The sequence below is a fragment of the Pararge aegeria genome, chromosome 26, assembly GCF_905163445.1.
Source record: "Pararge aegeria chromosome 26, ilParAegt1.1, whole genome shotgun sequence".
Classification (NCBI taxonomy): Eukaryota; Metazoa; Arthropoda; class Insecta; order Lepidoptera; family Nymphalidae; genus Pararge; species Pararge aegeria.
Genome location: NC_053205.1, coordinates 5,062,395 through 5,072,786, shown reverse-complemented (window position 1 = coordinate 5,072,786; position 10,392 = coordinate 5,062,395). Strand labels below are relative to the sequence as shown.

General features: G+C 37.8%; 1 protein-coding gene across 1 annotated transcript; it reads left to right on the top strand.

Moving 5' to 3' along the window:
- Positions 1-222: 222 nt before the first annotated feature.
- LOC120635210 (piggyBac transposable element-derived protein 4-like) lies at positions 223-4,500 on the top strand. The gene is made up of 5 exons (XM_039906150.1): positions 223-485; positions 1,431-1,583; positions 1,789-2,022; positions 2,106-2,207; positions 2,364-4,500. Exons 2-5 carry the CDS (start codon positions 1,431-1,433, stop codon positions 4,080-4,082), a joined length of 2,208 nt encoding a protein of 735 aa, XP_039762084.1. The 5' UTR covers positions 223-485; the 3' UTR covers positions 4,083-4,500.
- Positions 4,501-10,392: the final 5,892 nt, after the last annotated feature.

Genomic DNA, 10,392 nt, shown 5'->3' with positions numbered 1-10,392 from the left:
GATCTTCAACTTGTCCAAAATGTGACATACCTTGGGTTGTGGCTGGATCGTTCTCTACGTTGGGGTAAGCATATAAACGAGACTACGCAAAAAGTTCTACAATTTCTAAACATCTTTAAAGTATTAACGGGGTCTAATTGGGGGGTCCATCCTAAACATCTAAGGAGACTTTATATCTCTATCACAAGAAGTAGAATGGATTACAGTAGTTGTCTGTTTAACCTCTGGTATGCCTGAACGTGGATCAGCGCAAAGCAGTTATCTGCCGGAACGTGGATCCACGCTCTCCGACCAGCAGACAATTTTTTATAATTTTCTCTCATAAAAACGATGCAGAAGTGTCAAAATCGCTTGCGTCCTTGAATGAATGAATGTACCAAATTCTCTTATACCTGTCTTTAGTTCAGAAACTTGTTCATTCGTGTCACTGAATACTCGACTTCGTTGAGAACTAAGTGTTTGATTTTTTGTAATTACTGGACACAGTGAGTATATTTTTGTGTTATTTCAATAATTTCTTTCATTTAGAATAGTTTTCAATAAAATCTTATGAGAAATTTATGCAATTACTAAAATAATTAGAAGTAAACGATTTGTCGGTTAGTTTTTTTTTTCAAATTTATTCATAACTATTGTATTTCTTTCATTCTGAGTGCGTGTTATATATAGTTTTGAAGACTTTTTTGTCAAGATCTTCAATTTGCAAAGTGTTTTCGTCCATAATTCATAGTTTATTCAGAATCTTTGTTTTTCGATAGTCTTACCGCATATTGAGCGCGGATCCGCGTTCCGGCTAAGACGTACAGGGTGTTCAAATTTATACCACGCACTTTACTTGTTTATTTACTTTATTGAGTTGTCCAGAAAATATTTTGAGATATCTTGCATTGAACCTAACAATATTTTATTAATTTAATTTCAAGGTTATAAAATAATGGTGGTGTACCTAGATGTTGATAAGTATCTCAACAAAGGAGATTATTGCCTATGTCTTCGTGAAGCTATATGGCCTTGGAAAGAGACTCATTTTATAAAATTAAGTGCTTGTTTCATATGTAAAAAACGCACGAATTCTAAAATGCCTCGACATTTATGTCTTCGGACTGACAAAAAAAGTACTTTTAAAATGATATTACACGCTAAACATTTTTGGTGTCGAAACTGTATGTTTGCCATATATGAACATTACACAAATGACGAATGTAACATTTGTGCTGATTTCTAAATAACAAAAATTTAATTAAGTATTACAATGAGAAGGTTACTGTTATTTGTTTAAAACTAATAAAAAAATTCACATATAATTAGTTTTATTCTTTGACAAAGCAAGACTATACAAAATGTTGTAGAGGTAATTTATTTACATTTCGACTTCATGTCTTACATTATAATTTTACCTCCCAATTTGCTGTTATTTTATTTATTTCTAGATGGAATCAAATGTGAGGAATACTACACCACCTGAGTGGGAAGCAACTCAACCCATTGTGGGTATGGAAATACAGATTTCGCCCAACGGTTCTTTGTATGCACGACCTGATAAAACCGTATATATGGAAAAATCCCTATCCGGATCATTACATGTATGTATTGCACATATGTATGCCATTACTTTTTAAATAGAGGGGATGCTGTTTCATACATTTTGTGTCTATTGAGATGAAACAGCTGATAATTATTTTTTAAGCGGAGACTTCAATGAAGTCGGTTCTTGGTTTTTTATTTAAACCATTTTATTTCGAATCCAGGTGTAAATTTCTACATTACATTAATATTCGTTCGTTGTAGGTACTGAGAACGACAGCCAATGTCGAAGAATCCTCTGAACGACCTCGAATCCGGAGGAGGTTAGATTTAAATTCTTCACCTGATCTTGACGCTCCTGGGCCCTCAAATGAGGTTGGCAGCCAATTACTGAGAACAAAAGCCAATGTCGAAGAATCCTCTGAAGCACCTCGAATTTGGAGGAGGGTAGATTTAAATTTTTCACCTGATCCTGACGTTCCTGGGCCCTCAAATGAGGTTGGTATTGATTTGTACAATTACATTTTATATCCGTTTTTGCACATTTTGTAACATTGTAATTAATCAAACTTTTTTTGCAGCCAGTGCGGAATGTGGCAAGAGAGTCTTACGAGATGCAGCAACTCAGAATGTTAAATTTTGAAGATGAAAGCGATTCTGTTTCACCTATACCCTCTCATGAGGTTAGTCAGTACAAGCCATGGATACCATTGTAATACCAAGTCAAATCTATAGTAGAGAATATTTGTCTATGTCAATAATTCCTATCTATCTAAATTGGAATTGTCCTAAACTTAATTCAATAAGAATAACTTAATTTCTACCGACATGTTTTTCAGGTCGTAAATACATATCTGACGTCTGAACTAGCTGAGGCTTTGGCAGTCGATTCAGGAAGTGAAGATGACGAAGAAGACGATCTTGATGAAAATGATTTACGCAGGATTTTGGAAATAGAAGAAGAAGGGGAAGAAATAGAAGAAAGAGGGGAAGAGGAAGTTATGTTAAATTATGATTTCACGTGGTCTCAAAATTTCGAAGAATTTACTGGTACAGAAGAGAGATTTGAAGTACAGCCAGGACCCACAGTGCAGGAAGATACTCCAATTAAAATATTTAAATCCATCTGGGATAGGTCTGTAATGGAAAAAATTGTCAAAGAAACTAACTACTACGCATGGCAAAAAATTGCTGCTGCCGCCGAAGTCGAGGATGGTATTAAACCTAAATCCCGTCTCTATCAGTGGGAAGACACAACAGTAGAGGAGTTATACAAATTTTTCGGAATTATGATTTATATGGGAATATGCTACAGAAGCAGAATTGACGAGTACTGGACTACAGGCATACTAGGCATGCCAGAATTTAGAAAGCTAATGAGCAAAAACAGGTTCCTCTTACTGTTACGGTTTTTACATTTTGTTGACAACGATGAACTCGGTCCTAATATTCGCGGGTATGAGCGAAAGGTATCTAAAGTTGTTAATATTGTGGAACACTGCAACAAAAAATTTGGAGAAATATATATCCCACACAGAGCCATAAGTATTGACGAGTCGCTGCTGCTGTGGAAGGGACGCCTGAGTTGGATTCAGTGCATTCGTTCTAAGGCAGCACGATTCGGTATTAAAACTTATGAGCTCTGTGAGGCGGAAACCGGATATCTGGTAAAATTATACATATATGCAGGTAAAGGTGAAAATTCTGAACCTATACATGGCTTTACTGGCGCAACTTCAAAAGTCGTCCTCAAATTGATAGAAGATTATCTAGGAAAAGGCTATTGTCTATACATGGACAATTTTTTTAATTCCGTTAGTCTTACACGGTTCCTGAAGCATAACCACACCGACGTTGTCGGAGTGTTAAATCGACGAAGAGTCGACACTCCGTCAGATATCAAAAACTTAAGCGAAAGACAATTGCAGCGGGGGCAGATTGTCTCTCGCCACTGTGGTGACGTAGCAGTAACGGTTTGGAGAGATGTCAAGCTTGTGACCACAATATCTACGTTTCATAAGCCCGAAACTGCTCCAGGCCGCCGAGCAGGAGTCACTTACGAAAAACCCATTGCAGTCCACAGTTATAATAAATACATGGGGGGCGTGGACTTAAAAGACCAGAAGCTCTCCATGTATTTATTAGAACGAAAACGAGGGCTAAAATGGTATTTGAAAGTTTTTCGGCGCCTGCTGAACTGCAGTATTCTAAACAGTTATATCATACATAAATGTCGCAGCGCAGCAAATTACAGTCACAGGAAATTTCGTTTAATTCTAGCAGATGCACTCTGTAAGGAACATAATAAAATACAGCGCATAAGGCCTAATACCAGTGTGTCGTCCGGAGATAACAGTCGAAGCTGTAATGGACATGTCCCAGACTACATACCAGTTGACACAACAAACCGGACTAATAAACGTCAAAATCGCCAGAAACGAGGACGTTGTGTGCAATGCCTAGCTAACAAACAACGAAAGGAAACAAACATAATTTGCTCGCAGTGTAAAGTGTTCCTGTGTGTAGGCCAATGTTGGCGTACCTATCACGAATTATGAATAGACATAGACATGCAGAAGTCGTGGTGGCCTAGCGGTAGAGCGCTCGCCTCTCATACGGGAGGTCGTGGTTCAAATCCCGGCGCGGACCAATGATATTTTTCAAGTCCGTATTTTTCTAAGAAAAATTACCACTGACTTTAAACGGTGAAGGAAAACATCGTGAGGAAACCAGCAAGTCGAAGAACCTAGCAAGTTTGAGGACTTGTGATATCCACCAACACGCACTGGGTCAGCGCGGTGGATTATGATCCTGATTGGGTAGGCCATGCTCCTGCAGTGGAGTCGTTTAGAACGAAGGCTGATGATGATAGACATGCATTCATGAATATGAAAATAACTTTATCGATTCGAGTCGATTTGAATTTATGTAGCATTTTTTGTTTTTGTAATAAAACCATTCCACTATACCTACTTAGTTCACATTGTTTTATTTCTAAACTAAAATAGTTACAGTAGGTGATACAATAATAAAGTACAAAATAAAATTTAAAAATTAAAAAAAATGGAACATCCTTTGTACAAATATACATGGCTTTGCCGGAACGCGGATCCGCGCGTTCGTATCACTCTGTTTTTCGCGGCAGATAGCGTAATTGTCAAATGGCTGCGTCCGGCATACCAAAGGTTAATAACGCTGCGAAATTTTATCTTAAAAAGCTCGATAAGGTACAGAATCGAGCGATGAGAATAATAGGATTTATAAAATCCGCACCCATCCATGCTATGGAAAGCGAGCTGTGTCTGCAACCACTGAACATTCGCAGATACTACTTGGCGGGGAAATTTTGGTTAAAAGCTAAATCATTAAAAATAACAGTGTTATAGACTTGTTGGATAAATTGTCTACCATGTGTGAAACCGTCCATTGTTGGTCAAACAAGCGGTAAACCTCTGTTAGTAATAGTTCAACAGGAACATGATACACATATTTAAATATTAAATATTAATATATATTAATTGTGATGGTTGTCTGCTTTACTTTGAAACTAATTTTAAATTGAAAATTCATCAACAACATGATTGTAATCACATCCGAACCGATTTACCGAACGCTGCGAGAGCTAAATTAACGTTTGATAAATATGAGAGGAAGTTAAAAGTACCTTTTGTTATTTATGCAGATTATGAATCATTTTTAAATCCTATACAAGGCTGTGGTAATAATCCATCTACCTCATACACTGAAAATATTCATGCATTACATTTTTCGGAGGGTGAAGAAAAAGTCATACCCCAAAATAAAGAGCGATATATTTCTTTTTCAAAAATTATACAAATAGGTTTTAATAAGATTGAATTAAGGTTCATTGATTCTTTGAAATTTTTGTCATGTAGTATAGACTCGTTATGGAAAAATTTAAGTGATGAAAACTTTACTGAACTGAGTGGAATTTTCAAAATATTGATGATCTTCGTTACTTAAAACGTAAAGGTCCCTATGATTTTATGACTTCGTTTGAATCTTTAAAGTTAACGTCAGTTCCCACACAAGAACAGTTTTTTAACAACTTCCCTGTCCCCATACAGCTCATTTTGATAATGCCCCACGTCCACAGGTTTTTTTTATTGTTACACTACAGAAAATCATTATAATATCATAAAAAAATACTTTCGTAATTTATAATGAATAAACTAATTTTATTTCGGTTATTTTATTTTTGAGTCACATGTGACTCATGAACGTAGGGCGATAAATTATATTGACCACGTTCAATGAGTCATATGTGAACACACCCACCCAAGTGAAGTTTTGAGTGGCAATAACAATACATCATCCGTCAAATGTCAATCAACTGTCATAACTACAATTAGATCAGAAAATTGAATGTTTATTTGAGGTTATAATTGATAGTTTATTGGAAAAGGTCTTTTTGTGGTTATAAATTAATATTTTTCAAGAAAATGGCTAGGAGAAAATATACAAATGAAGAATTATTGCGGTAGTTTGAAATTTCAGAGGAAGAACCATTTAGTGGTGGAAGTGACGAAGAATATCAGCCCAACGATGAAGATGAACAAAGCGAGGATACAGAGGTAATTGCAGATTTTATAGCAAGTAGTGCAGGCAGAAGTACTGAGAGTCCGTCACCCACACCAGCAAGTTCATCATCATCTTATCCATCCGATGCCCGATGGAAAAGGGACGTTTTGCCTTTAAGGAGGGAAACGTTTATAGAGAATCACGGTGTACAAAACATCGACGCAATTACTGAAGATGGGCGAGTTAGTTTGTCCAAAATTTATGCTTATTTTGCACCTGATGATTTAATTGATGTAATGGTCATTCATACCAATAATTACGCTGCGTTATAGAAAGAATTACGAACTTACGAACAATTTAGTCGAATGGCGAGATGGAAAGACGTCACAAGAGAGGAATTGAAAACATTTTTTGGAGTGATAATCTACATGGGTCTCAATCCTAAGCCGTCAATCGAGCACTACTGAAAATTAGACGTGCTTTACTATAATCCTCTTATGCACAGAATAAATATGTCGTAAAACAGGTTCAGCTCCATTCTAAGATGCTGGCACTTTACAGAAATCCAAATAGGAGTCATTGGAGAACAAAGCACTCATAAAATAGACCCACTCATACATAAAATGGTAAACAATTTTCGTGGTCTTTATACACCTTCCGATATTATTTTCGATGAGTCAATGGTCAAATTTCATGGAAGGTTGCTAATAAGAACTTATAACCCAGGCAAAACAGATCGCTACGGTATGAAAATATATAAGGCCTGCACAATAAATAGCTACACATGGTCCTACCAAATTTATTCCGGGATTTCGCATCAATTAGAGGGTCTTGATAAACCTGGTTCAACAGTGGTACAGCTCACAGAGCCTCTTTTAGATGCAGGTCGTATTATTGTCGCTGACAACTATTATACCAGTTTGCCATTGGCTGAGTATCTAAAAGGTCGCAATACTGATTTATGCGGTACTTCTCAACCTGCCATGGAAACGGTATGTCTAACGTCACTACCAAACGCGGCGACGTTATGAAACCTGATGCCAAAAAAGGCATTGATATTTCAGATCAACTTGCTTCCTTTCATTCGCCGTTACGTAAAAGTTTAACGTGGTACAAGAAGATAGCAATAGATTTGCTATTTCAAGTCGCAATTATCAATACTCGTTGTAGATGCAGATGCATCTACAACGAGTATCCTCCTCAACGAGAGGACAGACGGTCCTAAGTTGACAGTTTTACAAGTCCAAGGACATCTAGTCCGACATTTCCTTGGACCTGCAGCATCTACCACAGAATGTAACCAACCTCAAAGATCTTCAATCTCCTGTAGCTCTCCAAGATCTTCAATAGCTTCTTCTAGCAATTCTGGACATTCTCTACAAGAAATACCTCGAAAGGCAAATAATCAACTCGTCCGAAAAAGATGCACTGGGTGCTATGTCAAATTGAAAAATGAAGGATTATTGGCAAGAAAAGCGAAGCAAGTACACACTGAGTGCAAAAGGTGTGAAAAAGCATTCTGTTTAGAATGTTATAATGAGACACATGTGTCATGATTTTAAATACATTATTAAGTTTGTCTGCTTTCAAATATATTAAGATGTTATTGTAATTTTAAAATAATTAAGTAAGTAGTTTGATTAAAAATATTTGTATATTGACTTTTAAAAATAAAAGGATTTCGTCTGAGTTCGCGTGGTCTGATCGGTATTCATTCGGGTCAGTGCTGGAGAGGGGATTTGAGAGACCGAGCGGAGAACGCGATGTTCGAAGCGGCTTCCTTATTTTTAAAACACTTTGATTGGAACTTTGGAACCGAGAGGTGGTGTTAAAGAGTTGTATATTAATTTAGCTTCTCTGTAAAGTGAACTAAAATATATATTATTTACTGGTATTGGATAAGGTGTTTTCATTTTATCTAAGAAGTGCTATCGGACCAAAAAGGTAAGTAGACAATCTTAAGTTATTTAAATTACTATTGCTAAACGCCCACTTTAAAAACCTTATCAAGAGGCTTATGAGCATTTAAATCTTCAAAATTAATTTCTTTTGTTTATACTGGATTTGTTGGTTGCTTGACAATGCATATTAGATCAGGGCGACTCTCTGATAATGTGCTGTCTTGATGGGATGAGAAACAAACTGTTCACTTTTCTTTACAAAAGTTAGTTGGGCTAGCAAAAAATGGTTTGAAGCATTATCAACAGTTGTCTTTACTTGGGATGAGTGGCAGGTTAAACTCAAGAAGGCTTTCCCTAGTGAAGAAAATTATAGACGTCTCTTAGAAGAAATGTTAAATCGTACTTCACGTAGTGATGAAAGTCTTCGTGAAATTTTTTATGATAAGATAGGATTGTTAAATAAATAAATATTTAATTCATTACAGAAACCTTAAACAATATCTTGAAATGGGGTTAAAACTAAAAAAAGTCCATAGAATTTTAAAATTTCAACAGAGTCCTTGGTTACAAAAATATATTGATTTAAATACAAAACTACGTACATCTGCTCATTCCGATTTTGAAAAAGACTTTTATAAACTAATGAATAATTCAATATTTGGGAAAACTATGGAAAACATTGAAAAACGAGTGGATGTTAAATTATGTATGCATTGGGAAGGGGTAAAGTCAGAGGTGCTCAAAAACTTATTGCGAGACCTGAGTTTCATGGCCTTTCAATATTCTCAGAAAATTTTGTCGCTATTCAACTTAAAAAAACTAAACTATTTTACAATAAACCCCTATATTTAGGACTTTGCATTTTAGACATTTCTAAAACTCTCATGTATGAAAATAAAATATGGATCCAATTGTAAAATATTGTATACTGACACTGACCACGGTTACCACAAACCCTGAGGCATTAAATACCCTCAATAAAGGTGACAGTAGTACCTTGGGAAAGTACTGCTAGTATATTTTCCCAAACACCCAATCCAAGGTGTCACACGACCCGTGCCGATGGATGAATGGCTGATGGGTTAATCAGTCCTGAACGGAGTCTCCTCGAAACCGGGGCAAATCGAGGTAGTATATTGCCCTTCGGGTCTCATGCGGGGCTCTGGGGCCTTGCGACATTTTATTTCCCTTGCTACTCGTGGGACTTGCATGGATACACACATGTCCAACTTATTACCATCCACCTCTGGTGGATCAGACCAGGAGCAGAGGAGTAAGACTGACTCAGCACCAACTGGTATTTTCCAGGAGCTGAAGACGCCTATTGACTCTGCAACAACTGGAGCACCTTCGGTACTGGACCGGGATGTTACGATGGAGGACGGAGGTCATACCACCTCTGCTCACTTGAGCACACCTGCCCAGCCCGACAACAAAAACATCTACGCCAATCCAGCGTTTAGACGCTTGAGTGTTGCAGGAAAGAAGAGAATGTGGAGGCTCCTGAAGGAGGGTCTCGAACTCAACGAGGCCATTCTTCAGGCAGGCAAATCTTGCTCGACTCAACCGAATGGTCCGCGACATAACCTCAAGACGGGCAGACCAGAGGACAACTCCCCCAAGGAGAAGCCGAGCAAGGCTCCAAAATTGTCCACTACACCTGTGAGGCGGGGGACCAACCCGCCTCTCAGCTATAGGGACATAGCGGGCGCGACAAGAGTTGGCATCCGAAATGTGGTGCCAATGACAGACGCGCAAATGAGTTCGGTTGGTGCGGCCCTGGTCACCTTCCTAAACACAAGAAGGAGGTGCATGGACAACAGAGGCGCTGGACCGTCCTTTCTGGGCTTTACTCACAAGGCAGGATGGATTCTCGTAACCTGTGAGAACCAACGCAGCAAAGACTGGCTTGTGAGTGAAGTCCCAAATTGCAGGCCATGGCCTGAGGCGAACATATCCATAATGGAGTATAGCGAGCTTCCAAAGCCATGGATTGCAACCACATTGGCGTTGTTACATAGAAAACGGTCAAACTTTTACAGTCTATACTGACCATAGCGCACTTAAATGGTTCTTGTCTATTAGCAACCCTACTGGTCGCTTAGCTCGTTGGGGTGTACGTTTATCGGCATTTAACTTTATTCTTAAACACCGCCGGGGCGTCGATAACGTCATTCCAGACGCTCTTTCTAGAAGCGTCCCTGTAAGTGCCATTAGTACTTCCAAATCTTACTTGGACACTAAGGACTCTTGGTACAAAAAGTCCTATAACGGTTGTCTAAATGAACCATTAAAATTTACAAATTTCTTAATTAAAAATGGTAGTCTCTTTCGCTTATCTAAAAATAAATGCCAACTTACAGACGAATTTTCGTGTAAGGAAGTGGTCCCTTCTGAGCTCCGTGAACAAATTATAGCGGAGAAC